This window comes from Amblyraja radiata, chromosome 2, assembly GCF_010909765.2.
Source record: "Amblyraja radiata isolate CabotCenter1 chromosome 2, sAmbRad1.1.pri, whole genome shotgun sequence".
Classification (NCBI taxonomy): Eukaryota; Metazoa; Chordata; class Chondrichthyes; order Rajiformes; family Rajidae; genus Amblyraja; species Amblyraja radiata.
In genome coordinates this window covers 57,111,697-57,133,351 of record NC_045957.1, presented here as the reverse complement: position 1 = coordinate 57,133,351, position 21,655 = coordinate 57,111,697, and the positions used below count along the sequence as shown (strand labels likewise).

At 39.0% G+C, this 21,655-nt stretch overlaps 1 protein-coding gene across 6 annotated transcripts in view; it reads left to right on the top strand.

Moving 5' to 3' along the window:
- slc4a7 (solute carrier family 4 member 7) overlaps window positions 1-21,655 on the top strand; it is a 119,615-nt gene that overhangs the window by 40,076 nt on the left and 57,884 nt on the right. For 3 of the 6 annotated variants that reach the window (XM_033047198.1, XM_033047160.1, XM_033047168.1), the window contains exons 4-8: window positions 897-1,035; window positions 4,929-5,089; window positions 11,818-12,006; window positions 13,130-13,465; window positions 17,332-17,444. In XM_033047198.1, the coding sequence (XP_032903089.1) occupies window positions 897-1,035; window positions 4,929-5,089; window positions 11,818-12,006; window positions 13,130-13,465; window positions 17,332-17,444 (938 nt within the window). The remainder of the gene's footprint in view (window positions 1-896; window positions 1,036-4,928; window positions 5,090-11,817; window positions 12,007-13,129; window positions 13,466-17,331; window positions 17,445-21,655) is intronic. The other 3 variants (XM_033047177.1, XM_033047190.1, XM_033047186.1) reach the window with 3 other exon arrangements.

The following is a 21,655-nucleotide window of genomic DNA, read 5'->3' as shown; positions in this document are numbered from 1 at the left end:
TCTTGTTATTGAGGGGGGTGCAGCGTAGGTTTACAAGGTTAATTCCCAGGATGGTGGGACTGTCATATGGTGAGAGAATGGAGCGGCTGGGCTTGTATACTCTGGAGTTTAGAAGGATGAGGGGATCTTATTGAAACATATAAGATTATGAAGGGTTTGGATACGCTAGAGGCAGGAAACATATTCCCGATGTTGGGGGAGTCCAGAACCAAGGGCCACAGTTTAAGAATAAGGGGAAAGCCATTTAGAACGGAGATGAGGAAACACTTTTTCACAGAGTTGTGAATGTGGAATTCTCTACCTCAGAGGGCGGTAGAGGCCGGTTCTCTGGATACTTTCAAGAGAGAGCAAGATAGGACTCTTCAGGATAGCGGAGTCAGGGGATATGGGGAGAAGGCAGGAACGGAATACTGATTGGGGATGATCAGCCATGATCGCGTTGAATCGCAGTGTTCGCTCGAAGGGCCGAATGGCTTACTCCTGCACCTGTTGTCTATTGTCTATAGTATAATTATTCACTAGCCAAATTCAATTTGCACTTAATATTTAATTACAATAATTTTTTTAATTATTTGACAGCCCTCATTTAGTATATTTTGAAAATATATATATTAGTTGTTAAAATATTATCTCTAAATTACTCTAGAAAATAAGAAAGTTATTAACTTTTACCTGTGAGACAGTTTCTCAGATCTATGTAGTTAGGCACTTATTTATTTTTTTTCAGTAGGTTTCTATCCTTGACTCTTTGTGAATCAAGTGCAGTTAACCAACTGTGCCGCCAAAAATGGGAAAGCCACAATTCAGATTTAAAGGAATGCATTTCTACAACGAGCATCGAACAGGTGCAGTGCTTAAACCAGATTTAATTTAATTTTTCTTGAAAATAATTGCAGATACTCCATCTCAACGTGTCCAGTTTATCCTGGGGATAGAAGATGATGATGAGGAGCACATGCCTCATGATCTTTTCACAGAGCTGGATGAACTTTGCTTCCGTGATGGAGAAGATTGTGAGTGGAAAGAAACTGCTCGGTAAGCACTGGCATTGCATAATTGTTATCATAACTCATTTTAATTCTTGGCTACCTTGGGAATAGTCTGACCAGTAATGTATTAGTTGTTGCAATGTTATATTCTAGACAAAAGAAAGTACTTTTATCTGCCACCAAAACCGGAGAAGGGATCCTCTTCAAGAATTATTCTGCTGTGGGCAACTAGTCTGATTTAAAAAAAAATGCTGCATCTGCATTTGAGGGGTTCTATATTAAATCCATTTTTGTTTGTAATTTTTTAACTTCATTATTTAGGAATAAGGTCATTTTACTGTATGATGACCAATGATGTATGATTTGGAAGCACTAGAAAACCGATAAAATCATTTTCAATGCTTATTACCAACAAAATTGCACAATATTATGCCAGCAGTATAATTGATTTTAATTGAACTAAAATAACCACAATCAAATTCATAGAGCTGTTCAGCATGGAAACAGGTAACAACCCACTTTCTCCATCCCATTTTCTTGTATTTGGCCCAAAGTTCTCAAAACCCTATTGATCAGATTTTTGTTTGGCGTGTATTGTGCCTCTCTGCAACTAAAGTCAAAACTAACAATGGGCATGTCTTTAATTAAAAACCCGAGAAAACCCAGAAAACCGGTCCTAATGATCCATTATATATAAGCCACCCAATACTTTTTTTTTTAGAGATTACGGTTCCAAATTAGGACAGTTTTCTGATTCATAATTATAACATTACTGCTTTTGTTTTATCCCGCAATTACAGTGGAAAATAAAAAGAGGTTTCAGTTTTATAAAAGTGAAGAGGAAAAGTCATAGGTTCTTAATTACTTGTAAAAAAAAAAAGATTTCCTTTTGTTAGACCTTTGGCTTGCATGTTACCTAGAACTAGTTTAGATGAATCTACAAGTTAAGATCAGGTTTTGCACAAAAATGGCCTCAAGCACAGCTACAAATTGCCATATATGTGACAGCCATTATGCTTTTCTGCTTTTCTCCTTTTCTGCTCTGCCTATTTGATTTGGCCAATAACACTATCCTACTTCTTGTTATCAATTGAATTGGCTCCTTTGGCTATATCCAATTTATAACCAGACTCTGTCTTACATTAGTGTTTCGTTCTATTATTGTACTATTAGCTTTCAACCACCCTCAAGCGGATAAAACTGCACAGTGTTTCATGTGTGGGCTGAACGATGTCCAATAAAGTACTGCCAGGAAATGGTGCCACTTTGCGTCCTTCAGCTGACCACGTCGTAAGATTTCCTTTGAAAGTTAACCAATGCAGTGCTCATGAAATGACAATATAATGTATTCACCCTTGATCAGGAGTCAAAATTAAACATTTATATAGCATGCGGCTCTTCGAACAGCTTAAGGAAAAACTTCTTCAACTCCGAGGTAGCTCAGTATTTAGCTGTTACTTAGCTGCAGGCGTTCTTCCACCAGGTCAGGCAGCTCTGCCTCTTCCAAGGCCTTTTGAGTATAGTTTTCATATTTTATGACACGGTAGGTTACGTGATAAATTGCTTTACTACTTTTTAATGCAGGTATAATAATGTGTATCTACTTAATGCCTATCTGAAGGCTTCCATAAAGATCACAATCTTTAATTGCAAAGTTTTGACATCAGCCATGTTAAATTTTCCTGCATAACACTGCATTGTGTCAGTTTCAGCATGCCCTAATCTATTGATCTGTTGCTGCCACTTACCCTAGCAGCTGTGACCTCATCAGTCAGCCCTGAAGGAGACACGGGTGGGTTATGGGCAGCACTCTTCAAACTTCTGGAAGTGCAGCTGCTCAAGGGAAAATGTTGGGAGAGACTTAACAGCAAAAAATATACTTTGTGTGGATGATTGCATGGCGAACCTCCAGGGTAATGGCCAAGCATTCTTGACATGAGTTTGCACAGGAGGTGCCTAGGCCAATTATTGATGTCATAGACCAATGGCAGGAGACTGGAATTATCCTGCTGGTAGGAAGCTGAGAACAACCATGATCTTAATCTTTGAGGGCATGGATGTCTAGGCATATATTTGAGGTCACAGGAAGTCACAAATCTCAATGATAGAAAATGCAAATTGAGTATTAGCATTTTTGATTTAATTAGAAACAAAATTAGTTGAACCTGGTTGTTTTGAGTAGCATTTTGAAAATCCATGATGAAATAAATGTTACATATTTTATTTATTAGTGTCAAAGTTTATTCCAGAAAATTGTTTCTGTTATGTGAATGAATGAATGCTTGAATGAATGGATGATGAATGAATGATACTTTATTGTCACATGTGACAAGTCACAGTGATATTCTTTGTTTTGCATGCTCAAGGTATGCCAAGAGTTGTCACGTAAAGGGCGCCGACAAGTATCCCATGCCAGGTCCTCCCTTGTTCTCTCTTCTTTCCCTCCGCCTGACGGCAGTTCCTCCACGCCGGGTACTCCATACATGTTCCACTGCTACTAATAGTCCTGGAATTTGGTGTAATATTGTTCTGCTCCAAGTCAAACCTTTTTTAAACCGTATCACCTTTCCTGAGTTGTGAGAGCAAAATAAAGCAGATGTGGGAACACTAAACAGGAGCTGAAAATGCTGAAAGGAATCGATAGGTCTGATACCATCTTTGGTGTTAGAAGCAGAGCTATCATTTTCGGCTGAGAATACTTATGAAAGATTACTGAATGGGGTGGAGCAATGACTCTTATGATCTGCTTTGTAATTTCAACGTTTTAACTTTTGAATTTCTAAACCTAGTCCCCACCATATTGACATTTTAATTACAATCATTAAATCTTTCAATTATTTATCCAAGATTATTTGATATTTTAGTGGCACTGAAAGATTGTGATTTGAGCTATTTTCAAAGAAGCATCTAATATAACATAAAGCTATTCATTTATATGCGGTGATCTAATTGATCACCTGTCTCAGCATGATCTAAACTGTGGCCTCCTGCATGCGTCACTGATGACAGAACATCTATCTGCAGTTATGTTTAATGGCATCAAGTGAACAAAGTGCGCCTATGTGCCGCCTAGCCCATCAGGTGTCCAAATGTAGACTTAAAAAAAAATCATACATTTGGTACTAATAACAGTATGTATTTAGTTTAGTTTAGAGATCGGAAACAGGCCATTCGGCTCACCGAGTCCGCACTGACCAACGATCCCCGCACATTAACACTATCCTACACACACTAGGGACAATTTACACTTATACAAAGCCAATTAACCTACAAACCTGTACGTCTTTGGAGTGTGGGAGGAAACTGAAGATCTCGGAGAAAACCCACGCCGTTGCAGAGAGAATACACAAACTCCGTAAAGACAGCACCCGTAGTCGCGATTGAACCCGGGAATCTGGCGCTGCAAGCACTGTAACTCTCCTGCTGCGTCACTGTGCCGTCCATAGGGCATGCCCTTAATGCATTAAAGTAGAACAATTGAGGCATTGATACACAAAAATAACGAGAAAAATCAATAGATGGCTAGTAGGTCAAGGTGTGTCAAAAATATTACGTCTTTTTTTAATTACTTTATCACTAAAGTTCATTCTGTACACAACCTATATATAATTTATTTCTAATTGCTATTTGAAACAATGTCCTATGTATATTAATTCCCATGCCTGACACTCTTGTCCTGCCACACAATCTCATTCACTGAACATCTACTTGATGTTGTGTTCAATCTAATATAATCATTCCAATATATGTTCTCCTTTAAGATGTAATGCATTAAGATTTTAATCATAAACTTGATTTAATTGCCATTTGTTCTTAAAATAACATTTTGCCATTTGTTCTTAGAAGTAATTTTTTGAGTGTATCTTTTACATGCCATAGCAGCCTCAAATATAATTCAGTACTAAACATGTGGAAATATTGATCTGCTTCTCATCTCAGATGGCTGAAATTTGAGGAGGATGTGGAAGATGGAGGAGAGCGATGGAGTAAACCATATGTAGCTACCCTCTCTTTACATAGTCTGTTTGAGTTGAGAAGCTGCATATTAAATGGAACAGTCATGCTGGATATGAGAGCTAGCACCACGGAGGAAATAGCAGGTTTGTACATAATCTTTACCTTTTGTGTGTAGTTGACACAATTCTTTAGTATACTTTAATTGAAATTAAAATTAACTTTTTTATAACCACGAACATTGAGAATGGTAGTTATGCAGTGTTTTGTGAAAATGTAGATCTGACATGTATCATTACTGTTTCGTAATGTTGGTCTCAATAAAGCCATTCTTGTAGGAATGTTACAAAATTTTGAGATTTAAAAATCAAGCCTGTAATTTATCCCATCAGATAAAGCATAAAAAGAACTTTAATTTGATACCTAATTCACTTTCATATCTTCAGTATTAAAAAAGTTATGGTCATTTTCATACTCAGAAATTAGCATCTTGTTCCCTATTGCTTTTCCATTAACTTAACACAAGAGCTGTGATCGAGGACAGTCAATTGACATAAAAGCCCATAACTTTCTTAAAAAATAAGAGAACTGAATGGAAATTTCAGTTGTTATAGTTTGAAGCATTCTGAAATAAATATACATCTTGGATTACCTGAAATTAAAGTATATAATTAGTGAGTTACCTAATTGTAGATAATTACAAAATTGACCGTCGTAACGGAAATAGTAACAAACACCCAGACTCTTGAAAATTAAAAAATGTGATATTCTCAAGATCAGAACTTTAATATTATCGTAACGTAAAATAGTAAATACCAAACAAAAAATTCATATTCATCAGTGTCATCAAATCAATTGACCGTCGTGTTTAGATGAATTTAGATGAATCAATTGACCAATTGATTCATCTAAATTCAATTACTAGATATAAACATCTATCCCATTCTTAAGAACAGGCTAAAAATAATTATTTAAATAGCCAAAGTATCCAAATAATAAACTGATCCCATTCAGACAATAATTCACAATATAACGATTTTTAAAATCTCACTTTGTCATGAATTTCTATGCCAAATGGAAGGAATTTAATGTTAAATTCCCATAAATTAATCCAGAAACATCCACTCAAGATAATCAAAATCATTATTTTTTGCACAATACATCTGACTAAAATTGTACTGTGGATATTTAGTATGAAAATATTGATCATGGATAGACAATAACACACAATATAGATGATTTAGATGTTCTTATGACATGATTGTGCAAAAAAAAATAATGAATTTGATTATCTTGAGTGGATGTTTCTGGAATGTGATTGGCTGGAATGTTGCCGCTGCCATGATTTAAGCCCCATCAACAGGCGAGACACGGCCGATTTGCATCGGGGCCTAAATAACGTTTTTGCATCAGCAGATTAAAATGAAGCCACACCAAAAAGCAAGATAATATGTTAAATAAATGACATACCTTTTGTTTTGGCTTGCACTTGCGATCCGTGATGTTGAAGGCGTGTTTAGTCGCGTTTAAGTTCAATCCAGCGACGCAATCGACCAGCAACATTAAAAAAAAAACGAGGGCGGTATCGCAGAACGGATTTTCTTCATCAGCTAGCAGTCTGAGCAAATTCCTCTCCGACAACCAATACAAACCTGCATTTTAACCCCCCCTCCCCCCCCCCCCCAAAGTCTCCGGAATCGCATGCACAAGCAGCAGGCAGATCTGCAGTGCCACTGATGGTAGGGTTTGTAACAACTCTAATTCTTGTACAGGTTGGGCCATGTTATTACTAAATATAAATGAAATGGGTTGCGGCAGTTAATTCTGCAATTAAGAATTTTCAGATTACATGTTTATAGCTAATTTAAACTGCCATGTAAGAATTGCATTATATGAAACATTTACATTTAATTCTCATGAATGTCCATTTTGTATTTATTCCTTGATGTAATACATTTGTTCTGAAGAGTATTTATAAATTGTGTACAATTCATTGAAGAGATCAATTGAACTGCAGTGGAACAGTAATCTGCAGTTACATATCCTTAACTGTGGAAAGTATTTACTTGCCTTATGTCTTAAAAATAAAGAGGGAAAAGTGGTTTTGATGTAAATAAAAACTGAAAAAGGCCTATATACTGAAAGTCTTCTTGACTACCTTATCTACCTGTGATGCCACATTCAAGGAAGTATGTACCTGCACGCCAAGTAGATCCCACTGCTCTACAACACTCCTTAGGGCCCTGACCTGTGCTAACCATGTGTGATTCATTCATGACAAATAGGTTTATGAGACAGTATTTATTTTGGTAAAAATTATGCAAATCTCCTCTAATCAGTCCCTGCCTTTCCAAGTGAACACAAATCCTGTCATGAAAAGAAGTCACAACCGGAAAAGGTGTTTCTCCAACACTCACGAATCCTGTCCCTTAAGGGCCTCTCCCACAGGCAATTTTTTAGTCGACTGCTGACGACTGTCATAGTCGTAGCAGGTCGCCGAAAAACCGGCGACTGGACCCCCCTCTATGACAATGTCTACGACAAGCTACAACAACCTACCACCTAGTTGACATCAAGCTACAGCAAGCTACCGACAACCGACGACCCATTAGGACGTCCACTTAGGACCCCACCTATGACAACCTACGACCACACAGGCGACCACCTATGACAACCAAAGTCACCCTACGTCCACCCGCCACAAGCTACAACCTTGCCGGCGACAACTGAAGACAATTCAGTCGCCAGTACCTGTCGCCGGTTGACGTAGGTAGTCGCCAATGGAATTCACCGAAGTCAGCACCGGCGACAACCTGCGTCATCATGGCGACAACCTACGACAGCACCTACGTCAGGAGAAGTCAAGCTACGCTCATTGGCCTCAACCCACTGTCGCCGGAATTTTTTGAACATGTTGAAAATCCATTGGCGACCAGAAAGATGCTACGACTCTTTGGGCGACTGAGGAGACTACTCACGATCATACAGACGGCACCCCGGCGACCATGTGACGACAGTTTAGTCGCTTATATTCGCCTAAAAAATAGCCTAAGTGGGACAGGCCCTTTAGTTTTTTTCCCCATATAATTTCCCTACTACTGATGTAAAGCTCATCGTCCTGTAGATTCCTGGCTTACCCCTATTGCCCATTTTTAATAAGGTAACAAAACTTGCTGTCGCCCATTCTCCTGATAATGTTTCCTCCTTCCTCATGCAAACATATTTCTGAATATCTGCATACCCCTTTCCCTAGTTCGCTATCCTCCACATCCGTCTTCCTGGTAAATAATGATGAGACTTATTCATTTGGGACTATATATCCCCTGCTCCCCCACTCTCTCCCTAGCTATCCTCTTGTTTACACTATACTTACACAGTTGGGAATTCTCCATAATTCGACTTGCTGATGCCATTCTATGCCCCTTTTTTGCCGTTACTAACTTTCTTAAATTCTTTCTTATAATCTTCAAAGGACTTATTTGCTACTAGTTGCCTATTCCTGACATATGTTTCCACCTTTTTCCAGATAAAATCTTCAATGTCCCTTATTTAACCAAGAATCCCTAATATTACCATCTTTATTTCTTTTATTTTCAGGCACAGCTCTGAACTTACCATCTTGCGTTTAAATGCCTCCCATATATATGTTGCTTCCCCTTCCAACCAAGTCCTCTCATGTACTATTCCAGTCAGACCTCCCCTCTTTAACACCATTATTCCAGGATCAACATTCTCCTTCAACGACTATCTTAAAACATAATTAATTAATGTTCGTAAGTTCATAAATGATAGGTGCAGAATTAGGTAATTCATCCCATTAAGTCTACTCTGCCGTTCAATCATGGCTGATCTATCTTTCCCACTTAATCCCATTATCCTGCTGTCTCCCCATAACTCCTGACACGTACTAATCAAGAATCTATCTCTGTCTTAAAAATATCCATTGTCCTGGCCTCCACAGCCTTCTGTGGCTTCTGTTCCACAGGGTACGTCCACAGACACTTCCACCACTTGCCCATCCTCATTCCCTAATAAAAACAGTAGAGCATCTTTCTAAGTTGGACACTCTACACATTTCTTTAAAAGGTCCCGTGGAAGCAATTCACTAATTCTAGCCCATATAAGGTCATTAGACACCCAAAATTGATTTTCTAGCGTAATCTATCATTAGATTATGCTAGAAACATTTGGCAGGTAAGGCAGCATCTGTAAAAGTGGAAAACTGAGTTAATGTTACTCGCTGATGATAGGATCAGAACTGCCCAGTTCTAATAAAAGTGGAAAAGTTGGCAGGAACCATCTGTGTGAGTGTACAGGGGTTACTAGTAGAAATGTGGAAATTGAATGGATGTAGTTCATTAGGCTGGAAAGAATGCAGAAAAAAATTACAAGGATGTTGCCAGGACACAAATCTGGGAATATGTAACTAGCTTAGATGGGGCGGCTTGTTCAGCGAAGATGTGTTAGGCAGAAGAGCCTGTGTCCCTGCTGTATGATTGTATGGTTGAGAACCCATGTGCATCCAATCTATGCTTATTTCTTTGCGGAATGTGCATGGCAACTTTGTTCCAATCCCTTCCCTCCTCTTCTGGTACATTAATCAGCTTCCTACTATTAATCCAAATTTCAAACATTTCAAAACACTTGCTGCTTATATTTACCTTGCTTGCACATTCATGCGACCAACTCTGACTTGTTTTTCCATTTCTTGAGTTGTCATCTCTACTTTGGTGGATTAGTGACAAATATGCATTGTAAAACCATAGATTTAAGCAGGTAATTTGTCTATACCCCTTCCTGGCTGCTTCCTATAATGATTCCATGCCATTGTGCCAGTTTCTCTGGCTCCATTGCATCTTTTCTGATAACATTTTTTTGTACTGAAGCATCAATGGTCTTCCCTTCTCTATAGTTGTACAGGGGACTCACCTACAGCTGTTCTATTTCCAGAATATCTGGTTTTAAAACATGGGCATCTACTGAGCAAGGATTGGACTCTCTTTGATCTCACCTTCCACCACAGCAGCCTCTACAGATAACTTTCAGTAAATCCCATTACCATCAATGTATTTCTACCACGAGTCACATCTTGCCCTTCCTTCCAAAGACCCATGTCTTCTATGACTCCTGTGTTTACTTTTCATCACCATCACATTTAGTCCCTTGATTATGGCACCTTCTGGTGAAATTGAAAAAAGACACTTTTTCTTCATCCTTTCTCGCCATTTAGTGGCCAATGCGATTCTTCCAAATGAAATAGCAGTTTACTTGTAGTTTTTCCCATATGCGTCCAGTAACCCGAGTTTTTTCTAATCACTGGTGCTCACTATGGAGTTAGTACATTGCATAGATTCCTCCAGGTGTTCCAGTTTCATTCTATATCTCGAAGATGTGCTTATTGGACAGTTAATTCCTACTGTAAATTACCCCTAGACTACATGGGTCATAGAATGATTGGGAAAGGTTAAGAGGCCTGTGAGAAAGAATAGGTTACCGGCGAATACACCTGGAAATTAGATTAATGGGAATGTTTTGAAAGCTGACTTCATGTCAACGGCCAACTTGTGGCCTCCTCTGTCATAAGATAAAATATGTGAGATGTACTCCATTTTGTGCCCACAATGTGGTCTACGTTGCAAAGCCAAAGTGAAATGATGAGATGATAGCTTTGCAGATCACTCCATCTGAATCTTTTAATCCAAAGTGACCCTGAGCCTCCAGTTGCCTGCTACTTCCACCCAGTTGTTATTCTAACTTTAGTCTTTGGACTCTTGCATTGTTCAGATGAAGCCCCATGTAATCTACTAGAACATCATCTCATCTTCCTTCGAGCATTAGTAGAGATGGTATTTGCATACACTTGGTTACTTAATGTTTAAGAAGGAACTGCAGATGCTGGAACAATCGAAGGTAGACAAAAATGCTGGAGAAACTCAGCGGGTGAGGCAGTATCTATGGGGCGAAGGAATGGGTGACGTTTCTGGTCGAGACCCTTCTTCAGACTGACGCATTCCTTCGCTCCATAGATGCTGCCTCACCCGCTGAGTTTCTCCAGCATTTTTGTCTACCTTAGTTACTTAATGGTCAGGATGGTTGGATGGTAGGGTGTATTTTTCTGCTGTCAGATTATATGAATGTAATTGCCCTCGGATTGCATTGCAGCCTTTTAAAAAAAATTATATCAATCTAACCAATTCTGATCAAACGTAATCATCAATTTCTATTGTTCACTCTGTTTTTCCTTTCCACAGATATTCCTGACCTGTGCATTTCCAGAATTATTATTTATTTTCGATTTCCACATCTGCAATGTCCCTCCTCTGTCATTTCCATGATTTTTTTCCCATTGCTCACTTTCACCACCTAGTGGAATCTCCTCATAGATTGCAGTAGTTAATAAACTTTCATCACTCTCTCCTAGACGGCACCACTCCCACGTGTTCTCTCTTGCACTTCTCATTCTATGCAATTTAAAGTATGCTTGATTTCTAATTTAGTTCTAGTCAAAATTGAAAAATCTGATGTGTTAACCCTGTCACTCTTCTTAGATGCTGCCTGACCCTTGGGGAATTTCCAGCATTTTATTCCCAGCATTCAGATTTCAAGCAACTGCAGCTTTGTTTTTCTTCTCCACGAGCTTAATCTAGTTTGGTAATTGCATTTAAGAAATTATTTTCTGATTTAGCTTTTTTGTGTTTACTTTCTTATTAACTGTATTGCCACCAACCTCCATTTCTTACACTGCTTCCTTGCTGCACTGAGTGGTTATGGACTTTTTTTTAAATTGCCTATATTTATACACATCTGTCTTGCTGATGTTTTATGCTTATAGTGTTTTTTTTCTTCCTTGCTTGCTCTTGTATGTTTATTATAGATATGGTACTGGACAACATGATAGCATCTGAACAGCTGGACGAGACTATGCGAGACAAAGTGCGGGAAGCACTACTGAGAAAGCACCATCATCAGAGTGAGAAGAAATTGAGCAATCGCATCCCCATCGTTCGCTCCTTTGCAGATATAGGCAAGAAACATTCTGACCCTCACTTGCTTGAACGAAATGGTGAGATGTTTTGTAGTATCCAATTTATTTACATCTCTCCAGTATAATTGTATCAGAAAAAATGGTATTTACAACTTTATTTACTATGGTTGATGCTGGGGTATGCAATGTATGCTCCAAAGCATGTTTTAAAAACTGGCATGTTGGTAAATAATTCACAATGTAACAGCGTGCTTGCAGTGGACTATTTTTATAAATTTTATCGGACCCCTCAATCTCAAAGTGGCTGTGTAATGGAGTGTTTTATTCTATGTTTTTTCATTATCCATATTTTTTTAACCAACTGATTGCAAGAGGAAGCCATCAATATAAACGAATGCATTTCTGCTTTTACAGATATGGTTTCAGATATTGGGAGCCTAACACTGAATTTAGTGCTGGCATGTTGCGATTAATTTTTTTTTCGAGTTGCTGCAAAATGCATTCAGTAATGAGTAGGTCTGTGACTGAATTGTAAAAGTTGCCCGGCACGCTCAGATTGTGCACAATATGTACATATCTGTGAAAATTATAATAAAACTAATTCTTGATGGGAAAATTTTTCATAACCGATATAGTTTACAGTCAAATAATAAGACTTCTGAAGAAGTCCACTGTGTGCATTAATAAAAGGGGAAAAGTTAACGGTTAACATCACAAAGGGCTGCAGTTGTACCAAGCTAGATAATACGTAAGAGGTTAAAAAACTGAAAGAAAAGGCTCAGGAGATTTGCCTCTGATTCGAATTGCAACCAGGCCGTAACTTGGACAGTTACTAGTAGTTAATCATTGTTGAAGGTTGCTTAATAATTTTGCATTAAACTTCAGGTAAAGGTCAAAAGGGCTGATATTGAAACTCTCAATGCAAATTGACAGACCATGACAAATTTAATAACTTATAAGGCTACATAAATAAAACGGAATGTTTTTTAATAGCAATCTAATTTTTGAACAATGAAAATTCATTAATGCAGTATGCTGTGTTATTAATTTATTAACTTGTGCATTTCATACTTTCAAAAGATTATTCATCAAGCCATATGAGATCTTTATGTAATTTGAATAAAATTTCTGCTTGCATGGAAGTGTGTAACTCCGTAAATCCTATTTATGTTTTTTTTCTATCTTTTTATTTTGATGATAGGGGACGGCCTTTCTGCCTCCCGCCTTTCTCTTCGTGCTGGTCTGTCTGCCTCACATCTTTCATTAAGAGGAGCTTCTCTGTTTTCCGTTCCATTTGGCTCCTTTGCACATGGTTCCAAGGGCGGATCTGTAGCAGGCTCAACTCCTGTTCCCACCCCTCAAAATACACCACCCAGCAGTCCAAAGCCCGAGCATCGTTTTCAGGGTCAAAGCCAATTGTTGGTGTCTTGTGCCGGTGAGGATATTCCTGATGTGGTAGTTCATCCCCCAGAAGAAGAATTTGAGGTACAGAAAGGACACGTGAAAACACGTGAAGAATGGGCTGAACACAAAGCAGGCAAATATCAGAAACAGTTGGGTAACTTTGTGCATGTGGAGCACTGGTATGATTATAGCACATAGCATGTCGTGGTATTAGTTTTAAAGGATTATTTTTTTATTCTGCAGTTAATTGATGTATCACTGAAGGCAAAATTAAAAGAAAGCTTACTGCATGGAATCCTTTTCATAAATAAGCACAAGATAAGTTTCACTTTCATGCAGCTTGCATGCAACAACTGAATAATTTTTCAATGCAGTATTATCTAAATCATGTTCATTATGTGCCATTAATTACTTGAGATTTCAGGTAAAATAGTTTTATAAAACATTATATTGAACAAAAGTTTTTTTTTTTTAAGCTGAGATATAGGCATTGTGCAGATATTATTGTAACATTTTTCCATTGTTTGGCTTTACGTGTTTATTCATAAGAGTGCCATAATTCTGTTATATCGAGCATTTGCATTGTGTTGAATATATTTCTCTACATGATTGAAATGACTGCTAGTTCTTGATTAATGTTACACATATTCAGAAACTTGTTTCAGCTTGATAAAAAAAGACAGATGTGTTAAAAACCATATCCCCATAATGTTAATACAAAAGATCTACATGCTAAGGAATGATGGGAATTTTCACATTTATCCTTGGCTGCCAATTTTTATTTTAATCCATAGATCTTCAAACTCGATATTAAGTCATTTTGGTATTAAGATTTTATGAATATATTGCTTTAGTGATTTCAGATGAAGAGAAAAACATTCTATAATAATAAATACAGCACAAATGCTATATAATGTTTTTAACGTCAAGTACAGTCAAAGTAATTTTCCAGATACATTAGTTGGAGGCAAAAGGGTAATTTGAATGTTGACTAAAGCTAAAATTACATGTTTTTTCTTTAAAGCGATACGGGTGGACAGGCATGCACATGAGAATTCAGCCTTTTCTGCCATATCTTTTGTAGTTGGCGCAATATTCCTGGGCTGCATATTTACTAACTAACATATCCATCAAGTTTAGGAACTAGAAATGGACAAAATAGTGATACAGGTTATTTTTCATACTTTATTGCGATTCGTATTTTACGATGAACCTTAATCCTAGCTTGCGAGGCAATAATTGTTCTTTTTTTCTTTTTATATAGCACATAGGGCTTTTTAAGAGACAAATATTTTCCTTTCAGTATTGTGCTTTGCCATTCTTCACAGATCCTCCTTTCCCGCTCTGTCACACTGCTTCCTTTCCTTATATGAAGACTGTATCCAAGATTTAATATCTGCTTTAACTTTCCTTTCAACTCTTCTTCTTTTGAAACACAGCTGCAGTGTTTATTTTTGATCAATACTGGTATAGAATTTAATGCGATGGAAATTGTTTTATTTTGATTAAATAGTAATAAACACTGAAATGCATGGAGCAGAGAGTTATCATGCATGGAACAGAGCTGGATTTTAAAATATTTTTCCTTAAACACGAGGGCATAGGATTAAGGTGAGAGGGGAAAGATTTAAAAGGGATTTGAGGGGCAACCTTTTCACAGAGAAGGTGTTGCATATATGGAATGAGCTGCCAGAGTAAGTGGTCGAGACAAGTGCAGTTATGGCATTTAAAAATACTTGGAGAAGTACATGGATATGAAAGGTTTGGAGGGATCGGGACCAGACGGAGGCAAATAGGATTAGCTTGATTGGGCGACTTGGTTGGCATGGACGAGTTGGATCTAAGAAGGCCTGTTTCCATGTTCTATATCTCTATGACGCATGTCATAGATTATATTATTGCAGTCGAGGTGGTGCTAGATGTGCTAGAAGGTATGAAAGCAGATAAATCTCTGGTACCTGATCAACTATATCCAAGGACACTGGGAAGTTAAAGAAGAAATTGCAGGAGCCATGGGTGAGATAAATTAATCATCGTTAGTCACCGGTGAGGTGCCAGAAACTGGAAGGTGGCTAATGTTGTGGCTCTAATTAAGGACTGCGATGAAAACATTGCAACTAGAGACCAATAAGCCTAATATCTGTGATAGGTAGGTTACTCTAGAGAATTCGGAGGGATAAGATATACATGCGTTTGGAAAGGCAAGTAGATTATAGAGATAGTCAGCATGGTTTTGTGCATGGGAGATTGTGTCTCAGGAAGGGTGATGAGGATATCAACAGACTTTAGCAGGGCTTTTGTTAAGGTTCCGAAGGATAGACTGCTCTGGATGATTCGATATTGCAGTGCATGCACATAGTTTTTTTCCCCAGGATAGGGGAGTCAAGAATTAGAGAGCATGGATTTAAGATGAGAGGGGAAAGATTTAATAGGAACCTGAGGAGCTACTTTTTCATATAGTGGATGGGGTTTATATGGAACAAGCTGCCATAGGAAGTAGTTGAGGCAGGTGCAATAACTATTTCTAAAAGGCATTTGGGGAGGAACATTAAGAACAATTTAGCGTGATATGGGCCAAATGCAGGTAAATGGGACTAGCTTAGATGGTGCATCCTGGTTGGAAGCAATGAGTTGAGCCAATGTTACTGTGCTGATTCACTCTATGACTCTATGGCTTTTATACAATGTGCTTTTAATACGGATAGATCTTGCCTCTAACATTTAGAGTGATGACCAACAAAACTGTGACATCATTACTGATGTTATCCTGTATCATATGCAGCATCTTAGTGGCTTTCATCTTTGAATACAAAAACATGGAAGTACAGAAGGTACTATCAGAAATCCATTTTACACCAATGACGCTCCAATATTGAGTGCATACACATTTTTAACCAGTTCCAAAGTGACAGACTGGATATTCTCCAATTGCTTTCAGTGGAAGGAATTACTGCTTCAATTAAGAGTTTAGTAATATAATTAGACTGTTGGGGATTTTATGCTTGTAATTCTTTCCAATGATTTTTTAAAATCATTTGATAGATTGTTGCTCTAATTCTTTTTGTGGTTAAAACTTGAAGTAATTATAGGTTTTAATGCATTTAATCATTTTGTTTTTAGAAGAATCAAGTCAATGATGGTTAAGACCATGTCAGGGGATTGACTTGACTAACTTAATTTTTCACATTTTGTTGCTTGTGTAAAATTTGGTTCTCCTTGGATTATTTGATCTTCACAAATCAGTAGTCCTTGAGTCCTCCATTATTTCCCTCAAATTCCAGCCTGCTGAATTGCCACAAGTAGATTCATAATTTTTATTCAGGTCAGTTGAGAATGCTATTGGTCTACCACTGATCACAACATTTCTACATTATAATTGTAATTAAAGGCAAATTGTACCTGTAAGATACTACTGAAGTTTTGAATGGGCTACCATAGTTATATTTTTGGTTTCTTAAATTCATGAAATAGTGTTGAATTAATAAGATGGATTGAAAAATGTAATCTTGAAAAATATAATTGAATGTTTAATCATAGTACACTATTATCTAAGTATATTATTTATTACTTCAATCTCTATTTTGAATTCTCATACTTTCTTCCATGTACACAAGTAAGCAATTTACTCTTCTGGCGAACTTTATTCTTCTTCAGTCTTTAATTTTTTTTCTGGATGCAGAGCCTTATATCTCAGCTTACCATGTCCTCGTATATTTTAAAAATAAAAATGACACATAATGGAAAAAAATATTTGAATGGTGTTAATGCTTTTAGAAAATACAATACACCCGCAGCCAGCATAAAGCTTTGTTTGTTTATTTAATAATTTTACAGGAAAATTGCTTAATCACACTAATTAATGGAAGTACTTAAATCCTACAGATTGCCATAACACCGTGTGCCACCACATCTAACAATTTAACAGTTTGGTTATTAAGAGTTACCTGTTGTGTTTGAAAGTATATTACTAAAGCATATTTTCTTATGCATCTTATACAGGAATTCTAGCATCTCCTCAATCTGCACCAGGTATCTTGGAGACTAAAAGCATTGAAAACAAAACAACTTGTAATAGTGCAAGTAGAGAAAACAGCACAGTGGACTTCAGCAAGGTAATTATTTGTTTGAAAAGTGTCGAATAGTAGCCCACAAGTATTGATTTTGTTTTCCACATTTTGAAAAATAATCCATTCATTGCTTTGGAACAGATGTTTAACATCAACAATGATGTATTTCTGAAGAATAACTATTGCAGATCATTGTGGAAACTAGTGAAACTTTACCTTGGATCATTCAATATCCCTGGTTGATCCAGATCATTTACAAGTTTATTAGAGTTGTAAACTCTATCGTAGATCATTTGATCTAATAGAATGAATTGTGGTAACTTTGGCCAACTATTGACAATTGAAGATATGACACTTTAGACTTTCTAGCTCATAAATTATCATACAAATTCTTGGAGCACCTCTTGAATCGGAGGCGGCCAGATTGGCCATTTCAACTGCTTAGACTACTGACAATGTCTTGGCAATTAGATTTCACCGATTTTTGATGTACTGAAACGTGGTCACGTTTAATGCAATAACAAATTGGATCCACTACAACAACATCAAACATTTGGCTAAAGTCGATTGTACCACAGCTTTCGGGTGGTTTTTTATTCAGAAAACAGCACAATAATGTAAACCCCTTTGAAGAATAACAAAACCCCGTTCAATTCAGTACATCTATTTTCTTAGTGATTATGGAAGAGATTTGGCCTTCATGTACACACTTCCTTTGTTAGTTGGACAGCAGCAACATACTGTAGTGGTTGTCATGGGGAGACATCGGCTGTAGGAATACTGCTTCTGCACTTGCTTATAGAGACAGACCTTGTTCATTGATATATATGCCAGGAGGGATGTCTTGCATGTGAACGGTGGTGAACGGCTGCGGCTCGCCTGCAGTCCGTTTGTCTTTACTTTTTTGTGTTGTTTTTTTTCGTTTTGTCTAGTTAAGTTTTTGGTTTTTAGGTTGTGTTTATGTGGGAGGGGGGGGGGGTTGAAACGGGGCTTGCTGTCTCTCCCTTCGGGGAATGCAACTTTTTTGTCGTATCCCCCTTCTCTGCCTCCGTCTGCGCTGAGGCCTAATGGCGGAGCTGGCGACCTCGAGACTCCGGAGGCAGCCAGTCAGGACTCACCCTGGGCTCGCTCCCGTGAGGGCGGCCCAGCTCGGGGCTGGATCGGCACTCCCATGAGGGGCTGTGACGCTCCCGTGAGGGCGGCCTGGCGAGGGGCTGAGACTCTCCCGGAGGGGCTGTGACGCTCCCGTGAGGGCGGCCCGTCGGAGCGGCCCAGCCCGAGGTGGAATGGCGCTCCCGTCGGAGCGGCCCAGCTCGAGGGTGGAATGGCGCTTCCGTCGGAACGGCCCAGCTCGAGGGTGGAATGGCGCTCCCGTCGGAGTGGCCCAGCCTGAGGTGGAATGGCGCTCCCGTCGGAGCGGCCCAGCTCGAGGGAGGAACGGCACTCCCGTCGGAGCGGCCCAGCTCGAGGGAGGAACGGCACTCCCGTCGGAGCGGCCCAACTCGAGGGAGGAACGGCACTCACGTGAGGGCGATCCGGCTCGGGGCTGGAACGGTGCTCGGGTGGCTGGGACGACGTGAGGGCGGCTATGACCTGAGTCCTGGGTTCAGCCGCGGGCCAGCGGCTGCGACCGCTGGACTGGAGGGCGGCAGCTTCGATCACCCCGGGCCGCGGTATTTGAGCCGGTCCGTTTGCGGGGTTCGGTGAGCCACGGGACTGTTTGTGCCATCGCCCGGTGGGGTATCGCCTCAGCGCAGAGGGAGAAGAGGAGGGAAGAGACTGCAGCCCTAAGATTTTTGCCACCACCACAGTGAGGAGGTGCTTGGAGGATACACTGTGGTGGATGTTAATTTGTGTTTAGTGTTGTTTATTATTGTATGATTGTATGTATGACTGCAGGCACGAAATTTCGTTCAGACCGTAAGGTCTGAATGGCAATAAAGGAATTCAATTCAATTCAATGTCAATTGGCTGATGGGAGCCTGACGGGGGGTGGCTGCAGAAGAATCATCCAGGTGTGCGAATCTCTGCATGATGGAACAATGCAAAAAGACATTTCAGGTCCTCACACGATGCATCAAGTTTTCCATATCACTCTTCACACTTGGATTGTGGATATCCTGACCAAAATACATTTTATATGGAGGTTTGAGTTATTTAAGTGGTGCAATTCACCGGGAACTGCCGAGATGTTGCAGCACTATTTATGTAATTAGAGCTGGAAATCATTGACTTACAAACTAGGGTGTGAGGAACATCTATCAAACACTCGGATTCTCATACCTAACTACTAGTGTACTGGCATCAGCTCCAGGTCTCATTGCCACTCTTCCTGCTGAGTTATTACAGTTTGCACTGCTCAGAGACTTAGATCAGGGGTAAATGATTTATTCCACTTCCCCAATTCCACAGAACAGTGAGCTCTCCAACTCTCCAGGGAGAGAATATGGCGACTCCAAACTTTCCCATATATTCAAGCAGCTACAGATTATCACTGCTAAGTCCACCATTTGCTGTTTACCGTGGTCTTGCAGAAGTCATCAGGCACCATGTTCAAAGAAACAAGTTCATCTGCTTTGATTTTAGTAGAGAACGAGTGTTGTCAATAGCACTGGGATTTACTAGCGTAATAGACTGATTTACTTATAATGACTGAAAAAGAGGTAAGTTAGCCAACAGGGTTCTTGCCTAACAACCACATCAGCCCAAAACTTCTCTCCTTATTTCTCTTACCCTCCAACTCTCTCACATGATAATCAATTTCCCTTTATTGACACACTTTATCGAAAGGGTAATAATAGTGGCCAAGTAATTTACTAGTACAAGTTTGGAATGTCGGAGGAATCCAGGGCACCTAGTGGATTCCCAGATGATCAATGGGAGAATATGCAAAGTCTATGCAGACAGCACCTGAGTTCCTGAGCAAACCTGGATTACTGGAGCTGTGAGGCAGTAACACTACAAAAGTGTAATTGTGCCAAAAATGCACATCGCCATTGGTTGCACTCATGTGATCAAAAAGGACTACCTAAAACTTGGAGCTTTTCACGAACAGGGAAAATTTCTATTCTGGTAACCTATTGGCTCCTCAGGGACCTTGACAGGTCAGCCACTGATATAACAAAGCCTCAAATGATTGAGTGCTGCTAGTGCTGTCAACACCGAGTCAATCATGGAATAAGAATCTCAATAAAATCTGCTGAATAAGATGCTCTAGTATTAAAAATACATTCTATAGACCTGGAAAGTGTTTGAGCAGTCTGCGGTATGTTCTAAAATCACAGATGAATAACTCCACGTATCAGCAGTATTGTGGCGGTCCCTGGATATTAGTCCACTCCTTGGGTCATCCCTCTTGGCACTTGAGGGACAGGGACAGTGGTCTGCCCACGTGTTTTCCGGTTCCTGCTGGGGAATGATCTGTGTGTTTAGTCATGCTTCATTAAAGGACTTCCGAACCTGCCTGGCGTCTAGCCTTTTCCTGACCTTGTCCAGGCCATTACAGTATGATCCTTTAAATAATGAGAAAAGCAAAAAACTGGAACAATGCGCACAACTCTTTGAGACTTCCACGACTGTTGTGTGTAGAGCAGCTCCAATTTATGTTGATGCATGTGGAACTGGACGGTAATATGAATAATGATATAAGGTGTGTCGGATGCTGCAAAGTTGAGTATACTAATATCGATTGCACATGGAAGTGCTCAGTACAGTTTCATAGTAAGAATTATATCACCCAGAAGTTAGTTATCATGAGCTGCACAAGATAAAATCTAATTTTGGCTGAATTTTAAAAAAAAAAAGTTCAAAATGATTGTTTTCAGGCAAATTGATCTTGGACGCTGGGTTGTTATGACAATTTGTAACATCCCTGCTGATATTAAGAAAGACTTCTACTTTGAAAGCTAAAAAGGCTCAGAGAAATCATCAGTTTTATCCTGTTTGGAAATGCTGATTGAAATGACAAATTTTCAAATTAACTTAATAGTAAAAGATTGAGGAAAGCCAGTAAAGAGGACTGTGTATTCTAAAGTTAGCAAGAAATGATATGTGCTGAATTTATAATTTGTTGACAGCAATTGGAGGACTGGAAGAAATGGGGATCTGATATGAATATAACTGTAACTGTAAGAGTCTGAAGAAGGGTCTCGACCTGAATCGTCACCCATTCCTTCTCTCCAGATGCTGCCTGTCCCGCTGAGTTACTCCAGCTTTTTGTGTCTATTAACTGTAAGATGACTTGGATTGAAGTAATA